The 22956-nt window shown below is 34.4% G+C and overlaps 1 protein-coding gene across 7 annotated transcripts in view; it reads left to right on the plus strand.

Moving 5' to 3' along the window:
* The window catches only part of ERBB4 (erb-b2 receptor tyrosine kinase 4), a 970339-nt gene that overhangs the window by 700244 nt on the left and 247139 nt on the right, over positions 1–22956 (plus strand). For all 7 annotated transcript variants that reach the window (XM_036022897.1, XM_028510101.2, XM_036022900.1 and 4 more), the window contains exons 10-13: positions 1634–1707; positions 2608–2698; positions 4386–4585; positions 19328–19460. In XM_036022897.1, the coding sequence (XP_035878790.1) occupies positions 1634–1707; positions 2608–2698; positions 4386–4585; positions 19328–19460 (498 nt within the window). The remainder of the gene's footprint in view (positions 1–1633; positions 1708–2607; positions 2699–4385; positions 4586–19327; positions 19461–22956) is intronic.

The raw sequence follows: 22956 nt of genomic DNA on the forward strand, positions 1-22956 counted from the left end.
TTATGCCCTGTATGTGAAAGAAGGTTCCTCAAGATCGGTAAAACAGCAGACGTCCTAACACAGACACAGACACCAGTGTGATGGTTACCTGAGGAGAGGGTGGAGGGATCGTAAAAGGTAATGGGGGTCAAATATGTGGTGACAGAAGATTGATGATGTATCATAAAATTGTACTCTTGAGACTATATAATTTTATTTACCAATGGCACCCCAGTATATTTAAAAAGAAGTAAGGTAAAAAACACAAAGATTTTATATATACATATATGTGTATATGTACATATATGTATATATCTATTTTATGTACGTGTGTGCATGTGTACGGTATATTGTATATTGCATATGTACATATATACATAAACATATTTGCATATATTTATATATATAGCGAATTACAAAATGACAGATATCCACCGCAAGAATGAAACTCAGTTGATTGCTACAGGTGGTTACATGCTTCTTAAAAAGCCAAAGTTCATTGTTCTTAAAAGGCTTGATCTCTCTAGAAGAAGTGGTCATTGAATAGACTTCAGTTTTTTCTGAGGGGTACATATTAATACGAGGTTTCTATTTGCTCAGTATAACACAGAATGCTGTTTAATGTAATAAGGTGTTTAAAAGTACTATGTATACCTTAAGAACTGAAAATATTACTTAAATTATTGAGAAATATTAGGTGTTGTGGCATAAACTATGTTTATGTTTGGGTTAATATTTAAGTGTGCAATTATTGCATATGGTCAGTATATAATACACAAAAAAATGTTCTTAAGATGAAGATCTCTGAAAAATATATTAAACATTTAATTTTCAAAGATATTTTATGTTTGATTTTGGAAGGCAGGACATCTCTCTGTGTATATATATATGTATATGAATATATGTATATCAAAATCATTATTTATAAAAATATGTGTATGCATTAGAAGATGGCATTTTTAAAATCTTCAAATTTATGCCACCTTTTGAGTATTATTAAATTTGTCATAAATTTTGTCTTTAAATGTTGGTGTGATTTATATAGATGTAAGCAAATAGATATGTTATAAAACTAAATATAAATAAACCAGAGGGAACAAGATTACTTTAAATAACTCATAAAAAAGAGTAACTTTTAAACAATGTTGTAAATATTATGAAAATTCACTAAGGGATACATGTGAAGATACAGCAAAAAAGGCAACTTTGTGTGATTGCTTCAATCCCTCTTAAAAAATAGCAGATGATTTTTGCCAGCTAGAGTGCTTTAAGGAGCCTGGAAGACACGTCCTCACTAACTTAATTTACGTGCAGAGCATATTTTCCCAACAAAGAACAAACATGTAAAGCAAAATAAAATAAAATGGTTCATAAATGGATTTGCTGTATTTGGAGGTGTCTCTAGAATAGTCAAACTGAATTATTTCTGTAAATCTAGGACAACCTTTGATGAACTGATGCGCTGTGTCATCTAAATAGTGCACAAAGCACCTTGTGACTACCCTCCAGTCTAGGCCAGAAAAATTTGGACAGCTGTCGCTAAATATCCTATTGACAATTAAAATTCCATTTAAATAAAACACTGTCACATTTTTACTGTTTGTATTACTTCATTTAGCTTTAAATCTGACCATTTCTCTCCTTGATTTTCTAGGGACCCTTACAATGCAATTGAAGCCATAGACCCAGAGAAACTGAATGTCTTTCGGACAGTGCGGGAGATAACAGGTAATTTTCTTAAGTATAATTGTTGTGCTATTAACTACGTATTATTTTTGCTTTCTTGAAAATATTACACAATAATGGAACCAGAAACTTTTTAAAAAGTAAATTCCAGTCATTACTTCTTAACATTTGTGTATGTTTTGAAAGTCCACAGAATTTAAAAGGTAAAGTACCCTTGAAATTTTGTTGTTACTATTTTTGCAATTGTCAACTGACCTTTGAACCTATGTTTTTCTTTTTACTTTTTCACAAGAAGTACTATTGAGTGTGGATAATGTGTCATATTCATTTGACACATTTATAGAGCACCTGATATAGTAGGTGATATGGGCTCATAGAAATAACTTAAACATGGATTTGCTATTAAAGAATGTAAAATCAAATGAGGAGAGTTCTAAGGCATATATATATAATATATATATTATATATGTAATATATATGTTATATGTGTACATGTATGTATATATATACACACATATGCCTTAGAATGCAAGATAGAAAACTGATGTCATAAGCATAAAAAGCAGTAAAGGATTTCAGACAAATTGAAATTGTATTTTTCTCTTTATCTAGTTAAACTAATGTTTTTGCTTTTGAAAGGATAAATTAAGATTTAAATAGTTTAACATATATAATTATATAATTGCATATTTCTGAGAAACATAGATTCTTCATGCTCATTTTTTAAATATTCTTTATCTCTGGAGTACTGTAGCCCTGAAACTTTGGATAACATACTCAATTTTGGAAGAAGAAGTAGGAGATAGAATGGTTCAAAAGTAGGAATATTCATCACCCTTCTTTTTTTATATTTTAATGCATTTCTGTTGCATTTCTAGAATACTTAGTATTAAACACTATTACTAAGACAATGATATTCTAAATTTTCCTATTCTTTTGTAGGTTTCTTGAACATCCAATCATGGCCCCCAAACATGACGGACTTCAGTGTTTTCTCTAACCTGGTGACCATTGGTGGAAGAGTGCTCTACAGGTAGGCTTCTGAGGTCAAAGATGAGGTCTCCCGGATTTCGAGAATAGCATCATGCATATGTTATGTCAAAACCATGAGTCTCATTAATTCACTGATTCTAAAAATATTGGGTTTCTACTTTTAATTCCAAATGTAAGCTCAACAAAAAATACCCCAGTTGTGCTTAAAGTACAGAGAATGCACCTTCAGATTTTTCAGCTACCTATTATTACAGTAACATTAATGTTTTGTAGGTATGAAGCACATGATGTGAACCATAACATTAAACCTTATTTTTGCTCCTATGTTATTATAATTAAAATATAGAGTTGGAAGACTTAGAAATGGCCCAGATGCATGGGATACAAATGCCGTACCAGGAAGTTCTTATTTCATCTCTGGTGCTGTCATTGGAACCAAGCATCACTGAGCTTATGTTTCAGGAATTGGCCCATGACCCTACATGCAGCACTAGTTATAATCAGCTGAAAAGTCAGGGCTCAGAAGGACACTGTTATAATTGTCTGATGTCAATATTTTTACTTATATGATAAAAATAGAGCTACTGTTATTGTGATGAAGATGCCAACCACCAATTGCTCATAGCTGTGGCCTTCTGAATCATCTGAATAGTTTTTGCAGAGGAATGTTCAAGCTTAATGCAAAATTTGATGCAGATTCCTTGTTCTACTTACTCAGTCATTTTGAATGCAATGACCACACAGTACACATGCTGACTCAATTGCATCTACAACCCCCACTGACTAGCAACAGTGAAGTCATCATTGTTCACAGATGCAGATCCCAGTCCACTCTCCTTGGCTGCCAGGTTACATCAATGTCACTCAAACCTTTCTCATTATATTAACAGTGGCTGGACTTATTCCAGACTGAGCTTTATTGTGCGTGTGTATGTGTATATGTGTATAAAATAGCGATATATATTTAGATTTATAAATAAAATAAAAGGGGACAGCCTAGATCCCCAAATCACATTCATTAATCTTCAGAGAATGGAAAAGGAATCCAACTACAAAAATATGGACTATGTTGAAATAAGAACAATTTCCTTGAAATGATAACTTGTTTCCACAGTGTAGTTGTTTAACTTTAGAGATCCTTTCCCCAGTCACCCAAGCCTTCTATTAATTTACATTTAATTTCACTCTTCTCTTTAATTTTTAATATACCCTAACTTTATACATTCTTCAACTAGTACTATTATATTTTTGTCTGTGAATAAATTAAACCTAAATATCAAAGACATCTCTATGATATTTACCTTTGGAAACCATTCTAATTTATGAAATAGAGTACAATTAATATCTTAATTTGGATAGACAAAAAGCCATTCCATACACACTTATTTAGTTAGTCTTAACACAAGATTTCATCCTTGAGGAATAAGATTTTAGGGGTGGAGGGAGAGTTAGCATTTATGTTGATGGTAAATATGTAGAACAGAGATACCATTAATATTCATACTTCTAAAAATGAGCATTCTTCTTTGGGGTGTTACTTTTAAAACTACCAGTGTATAGTATGCAAAGAATTAATATTCTGAGCACAACTTTATTGACTCAATCTCTCTTTGTGCCCTGTTTACCTTTTTTATGGAGTAAGATATGACATTGTTTTATTTCAAGAACAAATGTCCTGGCCAGAAATTATTTATTATTAATCAATGTCTCCTCTGCCTTCTCTTTAGTGGCCTCTCCTTACTTATCCTCAAGCAGCAAGGCATCACTTCACTGCAGTTCCAGTCCCTGAAGGAAATCAGTGCAGGAAACATCTACATTACCGACAACAGCAACCTGTGTTACTATCATACCATCAACTGGACGACGCTCTTCAGCACTATCAACCAGAGGATAGTGATCCGGGACAATAGGAAAGCTGAAAACTGTAGTAAGTACATTGCTCTGACATGAAAACATAGAAGCTTTAAACATTTCCTCCCATTATTTTTTAGACCAAACAGTTAAAAATAGCAATGGGCCAGAACTGTTGCCTTCTTTTCCTCAACCCTGAAGAATTGTTGGTATAAAATAATTAGAATAGATGAACTTTTATAACATATTGTATGCTTTTATAATATAGTCTGTATTTGCAGATCTTGCCTAATTAAAAGTACCCTCTCTGGAGAATAAGATTCAATAGGGGTAAGCAGAACCTGGGAACCTAGCTGTTTAATAAGCATCTGGGTGATTCTTTGGATCCAATAAGTTTGCAGAACTTATCCCAGTGAATTTTCCATTTGCTTTCCATGAATTTGATAACAGAGAATACTTGTCATTTGTTATTTGCCATTTGAGAGTAGTGGAAATAATGAAGATGTTTTCTTCTGAAAAGTGTAAAATGCTGCTCAAGAAGAAAGTTCATTTCATAAATGCATTTCCGTAGGTGTTTCACTAACTCTTTCTCACATACTCTGCTACTTATTGATCCTCTTCATCACTTCTTTGTTGCTCAGATGCTAATAATGTTTTAATGGGTATAGAATGTGACCATTCCTATCTTATACTTGATATGCCAATGATTAACATTTAATTCTTCCCTGTTTTTCTTTTGAGTATTTCTCTCTTGTACATCATAGAGCACCACTACTATGCATTTAAATGTCTGACTGGCTTATGATAAATATCAAGTAAAAGACAGGATTTAGATGATCTGTCTATAAATACACATTCTAGTTGTGGTAATGCTGAGTGAGTCCTATTTTAAAGTCACACTTCTAGCAATTATTTTGCTATCAGAGTGTCTTCTGATTTCTTTAATCTCATCATTAGAACAATCACTGGGGTATAAACATGTATAATGAAATTTATTTTTTTCTGTGAGTATATGAATAAATAATAGTACAGGACATTTTAAGCTTTTCTCCCTTTTTTAAAAAAGAATTTCCATCACCACTTATCCTCTCTATACCCTCCTCTGCCTTTTAAAAAATATATAAACTCCTAAGATATCAACATGATTTAAGCTTATTACATTGAGTAGTCAGCAACAAAATTTATTTTAATACCTTGTTTTATAAGGGATTTAAGGTGCCTTAGGTTAGCAATTTTCATAAAATATATAATGTGTAAGGAACTCATTTTAGCTGTTTTGGATCTGGAAAAATATTTTTCAGAGAAAAGAGATCTGTTGCAACATGAGGTTCTTATACTGAGGAAATTTAGGTTCTTACACATTCTTTGGCCCCACATAGACTCGAGAAATAGAGAATTTCACCACATGTCAGACTATGCATGTCAGACTATGCATGTTCACATTGAATGAGATGTGTCTTATAATGTAGCCTGGATTATATCCTTGGTTTTGCACATTTCTGATTCTTGACAGAAAGTTGCTTTCCTTTTCTTTTTTCTGGTTCTGACCTTTGTACCCCACAGCACTATGTATGTGTTTGTGCATGCCTCAGATAGGGTAGATCATTCACAGAAATGAAAAAGGATAATTTTCAACACTAACTTATAAATATCTCCCTAAGTCAGGGTTATACTTTATTTCTACTTTTCTCAAAACAACAAAACAAAATAAAATTATGACCTTTCAAAGAAAATATTTAACTATGAAGACAAAAAAAAAACTAAATAAAAAACAAATCAGAGAGCATTTCTCCTTGACCCATTTCATCATTGTACAAATTCTATGAACACTTACTTCTTTTATCTTTCATAAACCTCAATAGAACGGAAATGGGGAGGAGAAATTTCAAATAGAAATAAATGTAAAATTGCAAGATAACTTCATATAATTATTCCATACATTTCAAAGACTTCTAAACTTTTCAAACCACCAAAAGAACATGAATTATAACATGTAAGGTTATATAATATGAACGATAAACTAAAAATTTAACCTGTTCTTCCACTTTCGGTGCCATTCCGCTCGGACAGAGCCTTGCCATATTTCTGGCTGTGAACACATTTCCTTGTTCTGGACAATTAGAGTGGACTTTGCAGTTGCAGGAAGAAATGAAGCAGTTAGGAGAAGCACAGTTTGGTGGTGCTGTAGTGTAACAGCGAGCGTATCATTTTTCATTTTTCACATCTTAGAATAAAGAGTTTTTGCATGCAATCCATTTATCAAATTTTGGATTTCAGTCTCACAGTACATTGGATCCTGCGTTTTCAGAAATGCAGTTACCCTAGAAATCTGACCTTCTAGGTGGTCTCGCTTATGTTCACATTGAGTCTGCCATGGTTGCCCGCCTGTGATCAAAGCTCTTTCATCATCCATAGTGTTGTATACAAATGGGAAAACTTAAACATTGGCTTTATTTTAAATGTACTGTAAATATTGTATTTTTAGGTATTCTCTATTAATATCCCATGCACATGCAAGATACATATGAGTACACACACAGTTGCTACAAGACATGCATACACATACAGCGTAGGTGTGTATACAAATGCACATATAACACATACATGTACACAACCCTAGATCACATGCACATGCATTTATGCATGCACAAACACATGGAATCTCCATAAGTACTAATTAAATCTCGGTATAAGCTTGTGTCTTAAAAGAAAAGACAGCCTGTTTTAAAGCTCAATGTGTTTTAGAGTTCAACATGGTTTAAAACCACAGTGACAATAAAAGAAAAACTTTACCTCACCTATAAAGTGTGGCAGTGGCCTATGTGTTTTAAGTAAAAAATTTCAAAGCAGCCTTTATGGTTTGAAGAGATTGAGATTGAGCGAAACTCCAGGACATGAAAAGCGAGAACATTTCCTGCTTCCTTTAGCTGTATGGCTATGGCCCTGACAAAATGACAGTGCTAGCTGAAGGGGTTTTAGAGCAGGTGTGTAAGGGTGTTTGAAGTTTCTTGAAATATTTAAGCATTAACTTTTAACAACAAAGTCTAAGCAGTGAAGAGGTGAGTATTACACTAACATTCCAGAGTCTGTTACATTTGAATGCCTATATCTCTATCTTAGAAATGTTTGTATATACACACTTAAACCCAACATAAGAAACTAAATTCATAATTAACTTTTCAAAATGAAAATAAATTTCTTTTTCTATGTATAATAGAACCATTATCATTGTTAGAAATCAAATCAATAGAAACATATAAAACTAAATGAGGTATAGATATAATCAAACATATTCTTGTATATATGGGATAATATATATATATATATTTATGTATTGTTCAGTCATCTGTGTCTTCTACTTGATATATCATGAGCATCTTCCTTGTGGGTGTATGGACAGCTCTTCTACTAACTTTTTATACACAGCATATAATAGTTATTTATTAAGGGCCATATTAATGATATGTTAATATCTGTTTTTCATGTTATTAGTACTTCAATAATGTGAATCCTAATTCATAAAACATTTTATACTGTGTAATCATTTATTAGGCTAAAGAATTAGAAGTTGTCTAAATGAGGTTACATAGTAAATTTTGGTAGGTATTGCTATATTCTTATACAAATACTAGACCAGTGTACATTGTCCTAGACAATGTTTGGCCAGGGATATTTCCACCCCTCTTTACAACACTAGATAATGTCTATGGTTTTAAATTTCAGTGAACTGAAATATGGAAAACATGTCTTTTTTAAATGAATATTTTGGGTTGACATATATATATATATATATATATATATATATATATATATATATATCAAACTCTTGATTATATATCCCCTAATGATTTTTATTTCTTCTCCTGTAAATTACTTAGTGGTGAGTTTTTTCATTTGCAATATGGGAGTTGGTCTTTTCCTTCTGGATTTGAAAGAGCTGCTCACAAATTAAATGCATTGAATTTTTGTCTCTTAAATGTGTTATGTATAACTTTCCCTCTCACAGGTAACTTAAGAAAACTTTTGTATTTTGATAAACATTCTGTTTTTATCTAGTTAATTGAATATTTCTTTTTTTCCCTCTATGATTATAATATTGCCACAGTCAGGTTTTTTTCTTCTAGTACTTTATAAACTGTATTGAAATTTTTAACACATCTGGAAGTTTCAGTACAGCATCGTTTTTTAAACCTTTAATTGATTAGGATATTGATCAAACATTATTTATTTCATAATCCATCTCTTCTCTCTGAATATAGGTGTTTGCAGTCTTTTAGGAGCAAAAGAGTGGAAAAATGACAAACTCTCTCAATCTGTATAATTTCCTTTAATATTCGCTATGACCCTGTAAAGTATAACTATTTCTATTTTTTTAAGAAATTAAGGGCCTTCTTGGATTAGGCAGAAGAAGAATTTCCATTATCTGAGTACTGAATCATAAATTTGCAAGTAGCATGTCACCCAGTGACAGACATGCAAGGACTAAGAGAGTTATGAACTGGAGCTTAGATATTAAGGACTTTGAAAACAATCTCCTGAGATTTTAAATGATGAAAAGGCCTATGTGTGACTCCCCTATAATGTTTTTTTCCTTTTCTCTTATAATTAAAGCATTTTAAGACTGGCTTTATAAGTAACAGAGTTAGTCATTTACAAACATATTTACACAATGTGAATTTAGTATACTGGTTCCGGAAACTAATATTTGGTGATATAGAACACTGTTTTGTTCACAAAGATTATTATATTTTTCTATAATTTGATGTTCTTTGAAATTTGACAGTAGAAAAATCTACCTCATTTAACATGAATTTAAAAAAAGAAATTGAATCACTATAATTACTAATTACTGAACCCTCTGCATTTGCCACGCTTTTCAGCAAACCATAGCACAGTATGGATTATAAAGTGCATAACTTAGAATATAGTAAAATCAACATTCTTCTAAGTAATCAGAATGTAGAAAATCTTAATTGTATTTCTGAGATTTTTTATTACCAAAGTATTACACTAATACACTATTCTTTGTAAAAAAAAATCAAACAAGATTTTCTTACTGCATTTGAAATAGCACAGTGTCTAATTACTACCAATGCTGCAAAATGTTCTCTGTGTTCTTATCAAAAGGGTAATAACCAGTTACAGTTTCAGGAATGAAATTCTTTCTGTTTGTAACCTAGAAATTCTAAAAGAATGAAGGGGCTCTCAGCAGTCATAGCCAGGATTACTGCCAGCTTCAGTTTTTATCACAAATAGCAACATTTAACGCCATGCCTGTAGATCGGTATTTGACAAAACTTAAAGTCAGACCTTTTAAGTCTGGGCTCCAATTTCCAGTTGTCGTTTCCGTAGTATTGTGATTTGTACTGTGTCACTCCCCGCTCCCCTGAAAAAAACATGTTTTTGAATTCCCAACTCCTGGCACCCATGAATGTGAGTTTACACAGCTTAGAGGTTCCTTGTAGATGTAATTAATGTGAATGAGTTTATACTGGATTAGAATAGGCTTTTAATCCAATATAACTTGTGTAATTATGAGAAGAAACACAGCAACAGACACACACAGAGGAGAGAGCTGTGTAAGGACACACACAGAGGGGAGACGACCAGGTGATGGCAGGGACGGTGAATGGAGTTACAGCTCAGCAGCTCTAAGCCAAGAACAGCAAGGGTTTCCCCCACCACCAGAAGCCAGGAGAGTGCCTGAGACAGATTCTTACTCTCGGCTCTCAAGAAGGACTCAGCCAGCCAACACCTTGATTTTGAAATCCAGAACTATAAGAGAAGAAATTACTGTTATTATAAGCAATCTATTTTGTAGCATGTTGTTACATCAGGCTAGAAAACTAGCACAGAGAGTAAAGACAGTGAAAACTAATGCAGACAATGAAGACCCAGGATTCTACACTTTTAATACATTCCAGATCATTCTGAGGCAGGTGTCTGTGGAAAATCCTTTTAGAAACTCTACTGTACTCGATAATATCCCCCACATTCTCCCTACTATTCTGTAGTCAAAAATATATCTTAAAAACACATTGTTCTTTTAACTCATTTCTTGTAAGGGTTTGTTCTCTTAAAAAAGATCTATGGTAGGAAAATTCACAGTTGGGTAACTTAAATTTATATATTTAATAACAGTTTGGGAAGGCAAAGATAAAGAATGAACTTTAAAAAGCATTATATAAGTAGTGATCTGTTTTTCCTTTTGCTAATATAACACATTCAAGACAACAAAGGGGATATTTAATGCTCATTTATAAATTGTTTGACTAATTATAGTGCAAGAAATTGTACTATTGATTTTTATTTATTGGGTTGGCCAAAAAGTCCATTCTGTATTTTGCTGTGCAATGACTATTTGTGCTTAGTTGTCTTTAATGCCATTTGAAACAATTTTGTTAGATCATATAGTCACAGCTGCCATATCAGCATACATTAAAAATACTTATCAAAATTAATGAAATTTTTTGCAAACATTTTAATATTGAAGATGGAAGAAAATACACAACATTTACATTATGCTTCATTATTTCGAGAAAGGTAAAAACTCAACTGAAACACACCCCAAAAAATATTTGTGCAGTATATGGAGATAGTGTAGTGACTGATCGAATGTGTCAAAAGTGGTTTGTGAAGTTTCTTGGTCCTATTGACATTTTAGCCAAAAAATTCTTTGCTGCGGGGCTGTCTTAGGCATTGGAAGATGTTTAGCAGCACCCCTGGCCTCTACCCACAAGAGGCCAATTGCAGGAGATCACCAACATACTCAAAATATCTACATCAATAAACTTATTGGTGAAAATGAAAAATGTGTCTTTTATTTTATGGAAAAAAAACATATGGACATTTTGGCCAACCCAACACTTTATACTTTCAACAACACATTTACGAACTTATTTGGCTTTTTTAAAGTTAATATGCTTTCTGAGAAATAGTTTATATGTGCTCAGTGTTCTAAGAATATTCCAGGGATTTTCAATACTTTGTCACTGCTGTCACTGTTGCCTTTCATGTATCCCTCTACCAGAACTGCCTCCCCGGGTCCCAACTCAAATAGTTTTAGGCAAAAAAAAAAAAGAGAGTATTAATAGGAAACCAAAAAGAAAGCAGGCATACTATCACTAATATCAGACAAAGTAAACTTTAAGTAGAAAATATGACAGGAAACAACCAAGGTCATTATAAGTAAAAAGGAATTAATTTATCAAGAAGATATAACAATTGTAAGTAGGTGAGTGACCAACAACAGAACGCTTAAGCAGATCTGGAGAGAATAGTGAGCAACAAAATAATAATAGTAGGGGGCTTTAATAGTCCACTTTCAAAAATGGATAGACCATCTGGACAGAAACTAATAAGGAAACATTGGATTTGAACTATACTTTAGACCAAATGTCCCTAACAGACATATATAGGACATTCCATGTAACAGTATATAGTCTTTCAAGCACACGTGAAATATTTTCCAGGATAGATCATAGGTTAGGTCAAATAACAAGCCTTTGCACTTTTAAAAAGATTGCAGTTATATCAGCTATCCATTCTAACCACAATGACATAAAACTAGAAATCAGTAACAGGAGGAAGCCTGAAAAATTCACAATTGCATAGAATTTAACAACTACTAAACAAGCATCAGGTCAAAGATGGAATGAAAAGAGAAGTTAATGAATGCCTTAAAACATGGAAATTGAAACATGACATACCAAAACTTACATGATGTAGCAAATGCAGGGCTACGATGGAAGTTTAATATAAATGCCTATATTGAAAAGAAAGCTCTCAAATAACCTAAATTTACAGCTCAAGGAACTAGAAAAATAAGAGCTAGCTAAAACCAAAGATATTAGAGGAAAGGAGATAAAACTAGTAGATGCTGATGAAATTGAAGAAGACACACATGAATGGAAAGATATTCTAGGGCCATGGACTAGAAGAGAAAATATTGTTGAAACATCTATAATACCCTAAAACATCTATAGATTCAATAGAACTCCTATCAAAATCCCAATGACATTTTTCAAAGAAATAAAAAGAAAAAACATTGCTGAAGGCATTACTGAAATTCATATGGAACCACAAAAGACCCTAGAAAACCAAAGTAATCTTGAGAAGAAAAAACAAACCTGAAGACACAATTCCTGATTGTAAACTATATTATAAGGCTATGGTAATCAAAACAATATGGTATTGGAATAAAAACAGGAACATAGACCAATGGAGCAGAATCAAGAGCCTAGAAAGAAACCTGCACATAAATGGTTGAATAATATTTGTTAAGGGAGCCAAAGAAAGGGAAAGGAAAGTCTCTTCAAAAATTATGCTTGCTAAAGTATACATTCACATACATAAGAATGAAATTAGATCCATAACTTACACCAGTCTAAAGAATTAACTCAAAATTGATTAAGGATTTAAATGTAAAACAAACAAAAAAATCTAATACTCCTAAAATAAAACATAGGAGATAAGCCTCTTGATATTAGCCTTGGCAATAATGTTATGATTATAATACCAAAAGCAGAAGCAACAAACAGAAATAAGCAAGTGGAACTAAATAAACAAGTGGAACTGAAAATTTTTTCAAAGTAAAATGAATAGGCAACCTACAGAATGAGAGGAAGTGTTGGGTTGGCCAAAAAGTTCCTTTTTTTTTTTTTTTTCTGTAAGATGTTCTGGCAGGGATTAGTTGTCTTCAACTTCATTTGAAACAATTTTGTTAGATTGTATTGTGACAGTTGTCATATCACCATACATTTAAAAAACAGCAAAATTGGTGAATTTTTGTATAGCCATTTTAATATTGAAGATGGAAGAAAATATGCAACATTGTTGGCATTTATGCTTTATTATTTCATGTCTTGGCCACCAACTGGCAGTGACCCTGGAATGCTTCAGATGGCTTGTCGAAACACGAGAAAACCATACACAGAGACAACCAGGTCCTGTGGGGAAATAGAAACGGACACAGCCACTCTCTTTAGTGGGGAGTGCCTCGGCCACCCTCCCTAGGGGAGAGCGCCTTGTTCTCCCGCCCAAGCAGGCTTTTATTGGGTTCGTTTGCAAAAGAATTCAGGTAAAGCTCATTACTCATTGCCAGGAAGTAAGGATCAAACAATAGGTAACAAGGAAGTCTGAGGGCCTATTTGGAGTCAGGGTCAGACAGCTAAAGAGCTATAAAACTTTGAGGAACAAACTTACTTCTTGCTTGGACCTTTATCATTTCACTGAGAGCATTCTAAACAAAGCAGGTTTCACAGGATTTTACATATTTTTTCTTAGGCCTGATCACCCGGGGAACCGCCCTTTCCAGCAGAGGGTGGCACCACCCTCTGTCATTGTTTCAGGCTTAGGTGGAGCAAGGGAACTAAGGCAACCGAGATTAGGAGATTTTCTCACAGACAGTGAGGACTCAGGCTTTGTCAAAGCCGAGGGGTGAGGGTCCATCACCCCCTTTTGCTGTAGCCCCCAAAGTCCTTTCTTGGGGGCCTCCCATGTGATGGTGCCTGTCTTAGGTCATTCCCCCCTTGGGGAATCTTACCTGTCATTGGCTAACTGACCAAGCATTCGGGACCAAGTAGGGTGAAGTAAAAGGAGCAGAAGTGGTGCTCCTTGCAGGGAGATAAGCTTTTGTCTCCTTGCTGGCTTACTGTCCAAGGTCCTTCCCTCAGCCTTAGCCTTGGTGGGGGTTACAGCTTCTGATACCAGGCAGGGAGGTTCCCAACAATTTCTAAAAAGGTAAAAATGCAACTGAAACACAAAAAATTATTAATGCCATGTATGGAAAAGGTGCTGTGCCTGATCCAATTGTCAAAAGTGATTTGCTAAATCTCGTGCTGGAGATTTCTCATTGGACAATGCTTCATTGTTGGGTAGACCAGTTGAAGTTGATAGTGATTAAATCAACATGTTCACTGAGAACAATCAATGTTATACCACACAGGAGATAGCCAATGTAGTCAAAATATCCAAATAAATAAAGTGATTGTTGAAAATGAAAAATGTGTCTTATATTTTATGGAAATAAACATGGACTTTTTTGGCCAACCCAGCAATTGCCAATTATACATCTGAAAAGATGTTAATATTCAAAGGATATAAAGAACTCATATAACTGAATTACAAAAAAAAAAAAATCTGATTAAAAATGGGTAGGGGACTAGAATAGACATTTCTCCAGAGGAGACATACAAATGGCTAACACCTGCATGAAAAGGTACTCAACACCACCAGACACCAGGGAAAAAAAAGTTGAAACCACAATGAGATATCAGCTCACACCTGTTAGAATAGCTATTTTCAAAAGAGAACAGATAAGAAGTGCTCGTGAGGATGTGGGGAAAAGGGTTCTAATTTGGTACATCTACTTTGGAAAACAATATGGAAGGTCCTCAAAAATTTAAAAAAAAATTACCATATGACAAAGCCATTTGTCATGCTACTTCTAGTGAAGTAGCAAGAGGAAATCAAGTTGGGATCTCAAAAATATCTGTATTCCCATGTTCACTGCAGCATTATTCACAATAGCTATAATATGGAAATAAAATAAGTGTCCATGAACAAGTGAATGGATAAAGATGTGATTGGATAGATAGATAGATAGGATGAAATATTATTCAGTCATAAAAAATAAGGAAACCCTACCTTTGTGATAACATGGATAGATCTTCAGGGCATCATGCTAAGTTAATTAAGTCAAACAGAGAAAGTTATATAGTGTATTATCTCACTTCTGTGTGGAATATATAACATCCACCTCATAGAAACAGAAAGTAAAGTAGTGATTGCCAGAGCCTGAGTGGGGGAAGGGTGGGAATGAGGAGATGTAGGTCAAAGGGTACACACTTTCCATTATAGGATGAGTGAGTTCCAGGTTCTGAGGTACAATGGGGTGACTACAGTTAACAATACTGCATTGCACACTCGAACGTTGCTATGAGAATGCAGGTTCAATGTTCTCAACATAACAATAACAACATGGGTAATTATGTGAGATAAAACATGTGTTAACTAAATTTAGTGTGATAAATATTTTGCAATATATAAATATATCAGATCACATTGCACACCTTACACTTACACAATATTATAAGTAATTTTATCTCAATAAAGCTGGAAAAATAAATGTTGGCCATAATTGCACATGTTTCAAGGTTTTTACACATGCAGCACAGTAACAAGATGGAATTTATTGGGTGACATTGGTTAATAAAATTATATAGGTTTCAGTCCAGGCCAGGTGGCTTATTTGGTTAGAGTGCTGTCCCATACAACTGAAAGTTGTGGGTTCAAATCCCAATGAGGGAACATACCTGTTTTGAGGACTATCCCTGGTCAGGGCACATTTTGGAGGCAACCAATCAATATTTCTCTCTCACATTGATCTTTCTCTCTTCTCTTTCCCTTCCTCTTTCTCTAAAATCAATAAACATGTCCTTGGGTGAGGATTAAAAAAATTATATAGGTTTCAGGTGTGCAATTCTATAACCTATCATCTGTATACTGTATTATGTGTTTACCACCCCAAGTCAAGTTTCCTTTCATCAACAAATTTTTAGCAGACCAGGAAAATTCAGATGAGATAAAGAAAAATCTATTTCACAGATTCCAGAGAAAACACAGAGAAAGTTAAAGGTTGCCTAATAACTACATCAGTAAAGTCTCTTTAGAGAGGTTTATAGTGGCCTTGTGTACTGTCAGCTATTGAATAGGCCTCCTACTCCTTCCTGTGTTGGGAGGAGGTCCGAGGGCTGTTGAATTCTTGGCATTGATCAAAAACTTCTTTTCTCTTAAGATTTCAAAGAGGTAGCATCCTTGGCCTTTTGTTCTGTGCTGTGTGGAAATACTTTCCTTGGTTTCACTTTGGAGGAAATGATCAGCCAGCCTTCCATAGCATCATCTAGTGGTTTGGAATGAATGAAAAGAAAGTCATCATTATAGCTTTCTCTTTATTATTGCTTTTCTCCAATAGATACTGTTTCCCTAATCCAAAATTGCTCTGTAATTGAGCATTTGAATACAGACTAATGGGGGCAGTAGGCAGCAAAAATGAAGGTAGCTTGGGTAAAGCTAAAACCCTCCTTTCCAACTAAAGTCAAAGGATACATCAGAAAATCAAAGCAGAGAGATTTCACCCCTCTGCATACAAGGGGGACCCCCAAAAGAGGAATTATCTTCTAGGGGCAGACCCCTCCTGGTACTGGCTTCCCCTGCTAGGTAAGTGTTCTAGGAACCCATCTGCATCAGTGTATCAACTGGCATTGTTGTGAGAGGTTGTGTTCAACTTCAGTGATTTTTTGGAAGACTCTTTCAAAGCCTTTTGCTCAGTTGATGATGGGTGATTCACGAACTCACCTGCCCACACTGCACTGCACTTTCAGCAGTTTTTGACCAAAACCAGCATGATCCCTCTGCCCCACCCCCCCATTCACCCAATCTTGCCACCAGCAACTTTTTTTGTTTCCCCTGACGAAAGCAGTCCACAAAGAGAAATGTTTTGCCTGTGGGAAAGAGGAGAAACAAACAAACAAAAAAAAGCAGAAGCACTAAAAGACATAAAAATTGAAAAGTTCAAAAACTGTTTTGAGCAATTGGAAAGACATCTCAATAGGTGTATTTTATCAAAAGAAGAGCCTTTGAAGGTGACAGAAGTTTAACCATGTAAGAATAAATACACAATTTTTTTTATAAATAACTTCCAGCTTTCCTCCCTTCCTTGTACTGTAGAGTTCTGTCACCCTTGGATTATGGAGGGAGAAGAAACAAGAATGAGAGGTTTTCAAACTAAAAAAAATAATATGAGTTGGTGAAATAAATAGATCAACCTACTTTCAGATTTTTAGAGTATGCCTGAAGTGGTAAAGCGTGTCTTGAAAATAGACCACAGTGACTTAAAGATGTATACTAGATTTCTGCTTCTGGGAAGATGAAGGAGATAAACTTTTTTCTAGTCCTTTTGCCAAGTACAACTAAAACCCCCAAACATTACATATAAAGAATAGAATAAAATTTTGGAAGGTGAAGAAAAAAAAAGATAAGTTTAGCGCCTCAGAATCCCAGCAACACACAGATGTGAGTTCGGTTTTATTTTTGTCTCATGTATCCTGTATGTGAAGGTGTAGACATTGGCAACTCAGAAACACCAACAGGTGCAGACCAAAATAGCCCCCAACAAAAGCCTGTTTTCTCTTCTAAACAGAAGGCCTGGAGAGGTGCAAACTAGCAAGACAAAAACCTGTTAGACAATAGCTGTTCTACCCCAGCCAAACACCAAAATAATTAATTAAACAAACAAATAAATAAAAAAATAAATAAACTGTGAACCCAGCTTCACCCATGCAAGCAAATGAGTGAGATGCGTAGGCTCCCCAGCTTCCCACCTTCACCTGGTTGTAATGCAATGCCCACCTCCCCAGCAGGTGGTGTCAGGCGGAACAGGGAGCTGGGACTTTCATCCCTATTGGGTAGTAAAGAGAGGAGGCAGACTGGTGCTTAAACCCCTACTCCGACACTTGTGGCTTTGGGCAGCTCAGCCTGTCTGAGCCTCTGCCCATCTGTAAAATGAATGAATATTCCTACTTTGCATGAGAGGTTTGAAGATTAGCACCCAAATATGAACCAAGAGTACCCTATGCCACAGAAAAATTAAAAGTATGAACTATTCTATCTCTCAAGGTAGCACATAGCGTTCAGCAATGTGTAAAATTGAGTATGAAGCATAACCAAGTGGGATTATGCCTGTAGACAGGGATACAAGTCTAATTCAGTATTTTAAAATCAGGCTCTGTTTGTCTGAAGAACCCTGACTAATATAATACCATATACACTAACTAGCTCAAAATGGATCATGCACCTAAATGTAACACCCACATTCCTAAAACTTCTGAAAGAAAACATCAGAGAAAAACTATGTTACCTTGGGTTAGACAAGGATTTCTTAGGTATGATACCCAAAGTACAATTCATAAACAATAAATTGATGAATTGTACTTAACCAAAATTAAAAGTTCTTATTAAAAGGCAGTGTTCAAAGTAGGAAAAGACAAAGCTAAGACTGGGAGAAAGTATTTACAGAACATAAAAAGAGCTCTCAGTACTCCATACTCAGAAAACAATCAATCCTATATAAAATTGACATAAGATGTGGTGACACTTCACCAAACAAGGTATATGGATATCAAATAATCACATTAAAATTAAGTTAAAGGACTCCATCATCAAAAAATCATCAATATCTTTAATCATTTGGGAAATGCAGATCAGAATGCCTCGTCAGAGTACAGCAGACACCAGTAAACTTGTACAGTATTTTATTTCTATTTCTTCCTCCTTTTCTGTTTTTCATATATTTGCTTTTTTTATCCATTTCCTCTTTTAATATTATTTTTGTTTTATAACAAGTATCATTTGTTCTCTTTCTTCATGAAGCTGTTGTATGGAATTGGAGCGAAAAGTTTGGTGTGATTGTGGAACAAAGGGTGGGCTTCAGAAAGGTGTGGTGTGTCCTCTCCTTAATAGGAGGGTTAATTTCTTTCACATGTCCACCATAGCGTTTAGACATAGACAATTGACGTTTGTTCCATTTTATTAAAAGCGCACTGTTGCTGTACAGACACAGTGACCGAGCGCTGCCACAGGAGGAAGTTGCAGATACTGTGAGTGGCGGTGACCACACAAGCTACCGAAGCTGTCTGCTGTAGACCTCCTTCAGTCCAACTCGCACAGAGATGGCGTTCCTTAGGAAGGTGTATATTAAACTGGTACGTTTTGACATGAGCTTCTGTTTACTTCCTCTTCACTCTGGTGTGTTTTTCAGCTGCTGAAGGAATGGTGTGCAACCATCTGTGTTCAAGCGATGGCTGTTGGGGACCCGGGCCAGACCAGTGCCTGTCCTGCCGCCGCTTCAGCAGGGGCAGGAGCTGCATAGAGTCTTGTCATCTCTATGACGGGTAAGGCATCCCACATGTCGCCTGTCCCCCCTGACCTTGGAGGTGCTGTTCGGTTCAGACTTTAAAATGACAAAAAAATTGTAAAATTTCAGTATGGCTATCCTGGCCAAGATTTTTCAAAGAGAGCTTTTGTTGCGTTGGGGAGACAACTTATAGAAAATTAATTAAGGAGAAAATTATATTATTTGAAATAACAAGTCCAAGTATATATTGAGTTTATTTACATTTAAAAAACATGTGACAAAATAGATAATTCTTAACAAAATATTGAAATTTCTCTTAAGCAAATTGAAAACTATATTTCTATTCTTATAAAAAGGATTGTTATAAGTGACCTTTCCTTTTATATGTCCCAATAATCTTTTTTCTCATACTATCTATCAGTAGTCATCTACAATTATATATAACTTTTTTTTTCAATTTAGGTTGCATGCCTATTTGATTTGATATTAGGAATGGTGTGCATTTCTATGTCTCTGACAACTGCTTAGTCCTATAGAAAAACTACCCTCATAGTTTCTACTTGAATAGGTTTTCTAAGTGTTCTGCCACTTTCTAAAGATAACCTAAGCAATATTTTAAGTCAAGTGCCTTAAATTTCTTCTAGTACTACAATAAAACCTAGTATATACCTTGCTGCCTGCCATTTTATATACTCATAAAATCACTTTATCATCACATACCATTTCATGCATCGTAGTTGTCCTTCATTAGTGTGATAATACATTTTTTCATACTGTCCCTGAGTCAAATTTTTTAATATTGCTCACAGAAAATGCTTTCAACAGTTTTTTAAATGTGTAGTTTTGAATTTCTTTATTTAATGTCATCTGCCCCATGAATTGTCTCATTTTAACAACTCCTTTCATGATCCCAGGTAACATTATACTTTTGCATTCTACACCAGAAAGATAGAAATATTTGAATCATAAGGATATTGATATGTCTCTTCTTTGAAGGATGACCTCAATTAATCCTGTCCAAGGAATTTTTGGGGAAAAAGATTAATTTTTTTAAAAGTACAAAATCTTTAAATAATAATTTGATAGTTTTTCAGGAAAATTTCATCTTATAATTTTGTAAGGTACAATCAGCTCATAAATTTGATAATGAATAGTAAATTATGTACTGTTTGTCTCATTGAAACGTGTTCATGCTTGTTTATTATTATGAAAGTGTGATATATTCTGTACATAAAATACCTCTGATCAAATACGCTTATTTGTGTGTGGTAATCCATGCCACTATAATGAAACTAATAGACTTTAGTTCTGTGAAGGGAAGGCTACACTAAAACTGAATTAAATGCATCTGTGCAATTCCGATCAGTGAGAACTGATGGGATCTGTGTTGCCCACAGTCAAGCCCCTGCAGAAGAACCAAGCCAACACGGTGACGCAAGGCATCGCATTCATTGTTTTCCCTTTCCGATGCCATTGCTTTTCTTTAATATTTTAGTTTTAAACTTATCAGAAATATAAAATTGATGAATATGTGGATGTATACCCCATCCTCTGTCTCAAATGGTGGCAAAACAGCGAAAACTAAGCAAAGGAAATATACTGTTTCCTAAAGAAACAACAATAATTACCAGACTGTCTCTAAAAATTTGACATTTACCGTGTCATTAAATCAAATGTATTAAGGAAATGTAATGCTTTTCATGTATTTTGCAGTAGTAATGGGGCCTTAGAAAACCATACTCACAGAGTTAATTTAAAAGATAATAAATGGTATTATCTTGTAAGAATCTCATGTGAATCTTGCCTGCCCAAACATGATAGATTACCCCATCTCCAGTCCTGTGGTATTGGATAATTTCTTCTAATGTTGCCTGATGGTTAAGACAGCCTTTGAGGGAAGCTGAATTCAAAACCTAACTTCATCACTTCCCCCTTGAAATGCCCAACCCTAGACAAATAAGCTAATTATTGTTAACTCAGTTTTCTTATACAAAAATAAGAATAGTAATGCTGTCAACTTCATAAAATAGTTGTGATCATGAAATGAGAAGATAGATAACAAATTTTCTTAAAATTCTTACCATTAAAATTGTTACTATTTCTGTGTCTGTTAACGTGGGCTGACTAAATGGTTAGGTAGAACCATCACCTGAAAAACTACTAAAATTAAACACAAATATAGTATGACATTTACCAAAATCTTACTCATATGTGTATAAATGAGGTTGATTATCAGATAAGAAGCAATCCTAAATAAAGAGCTTTTTAAAAGGTTAGAAGAAAATTAGTCAACTTCTGGCTATTAATACTCAAACTCAAATAATTTGAGTCCCTGGATTTTGCCAACTCTTGACTACAATGAACAAGCAATCAAAGTGAAAGAGAAAGCTAATTGCAATGGGATCTTTAAAATTTTCTTATCTGGTACTGTGATTAAACACTTCTGAAACTTTTAGAGTAAAACAAAAAATCAAAACAAATGCCTGTCCAAGCTCTTTGTAAGCATTTTCACAATTAACAATCACAATCTTTCCTTGAAATGTTATTTTTCCCCTTTATAAAGGATACTTAAAAAAACTGAAGCTTAGAGAAATTAAAGATTTTAAGTCCTGGAAATATTAGTGTGGATGCTGGGATTTAAATTAGGGAAGACTTGACTTCAAAGTATTTGCTATTGATGGTAGGACTGGCTAAGATAGCAGGCACACAGCATACTGAAAATGTATAGCAGCAAACACAAGTAAAAAAAACTCTCTACGCAAAGCTCATGCTCAGTAGACTGTGATTTGTTAGGTCAGATTCAAGTGAAAGTCATAGTGAGAAAGTCTACGATGACTGGCAAGTCATAGTGGAGTCACTGGAGGAGCTGGAAGAAAAAGGGCCATGATGGAGACAATAATAACAACAAGAAGTTAGAGAAACTTCAAGAAGAACCTGTTCTGGGGGCCGAGAGGAAGAGAGCCGGAAGCCCTACAAATGGAAATCAGTCTAGAGAGAAAAGGCAGCTAACTTGTCTCTATGAGTTTTTTAGTCACATATTCCCTTTACCTCAACTCTGTGTGTGGGAAAGGAGATTTAGGAGAAAAGAAAGATAAATATGACCTATATTTTAGTGTCATAAAAATTATGGCCTTTATTTAGTACCATAACCCTTTAGTCACCCTAGGAAGCTATAGACAGAGGAAGTAATTTGCTGATGACACAGATATTGCTGTAACTGTTATGTAATTTTCACTAAACAGATAACATTTCTGAATCTCTTTACAATTTAGCTACTCCCCCAGCCCCAGTACTAGGCCATTTTTCCCTTTAGGTTTCAAAGATTTCCTAGTTGGGTATTTTATATCACTCATGTTGACGAAACATGCTAAAGAAAATCAGTTTTAATACAATTGAAATTTTAAACTTAAGAAAATTCATAGAATGTTTAATACATAACAGGCTAACACCTCACTTAAAAATCTATGTAAATATTTGCATTCATATGTAACTTAATTATTGATGTGTCCTATTCATTTGAGAAACCAAATTTA

This window comes from Phyllostomus discolor, chromosome 4, assembly GCF_004126475.2.
Source record: "Phyllostomus discolor isolate MPI-MPIP mPhyDis1 chromosome 4, mPhyDis1.pri.v3, whole genome shotgun sequence".
NCBI classification, from domain to species: Eukaryota; Metazoa; Chordata; class Mammalia; order Chiroptera; family Phyllostomidae; genus Phyllostomus; species Phyllostomus discolor.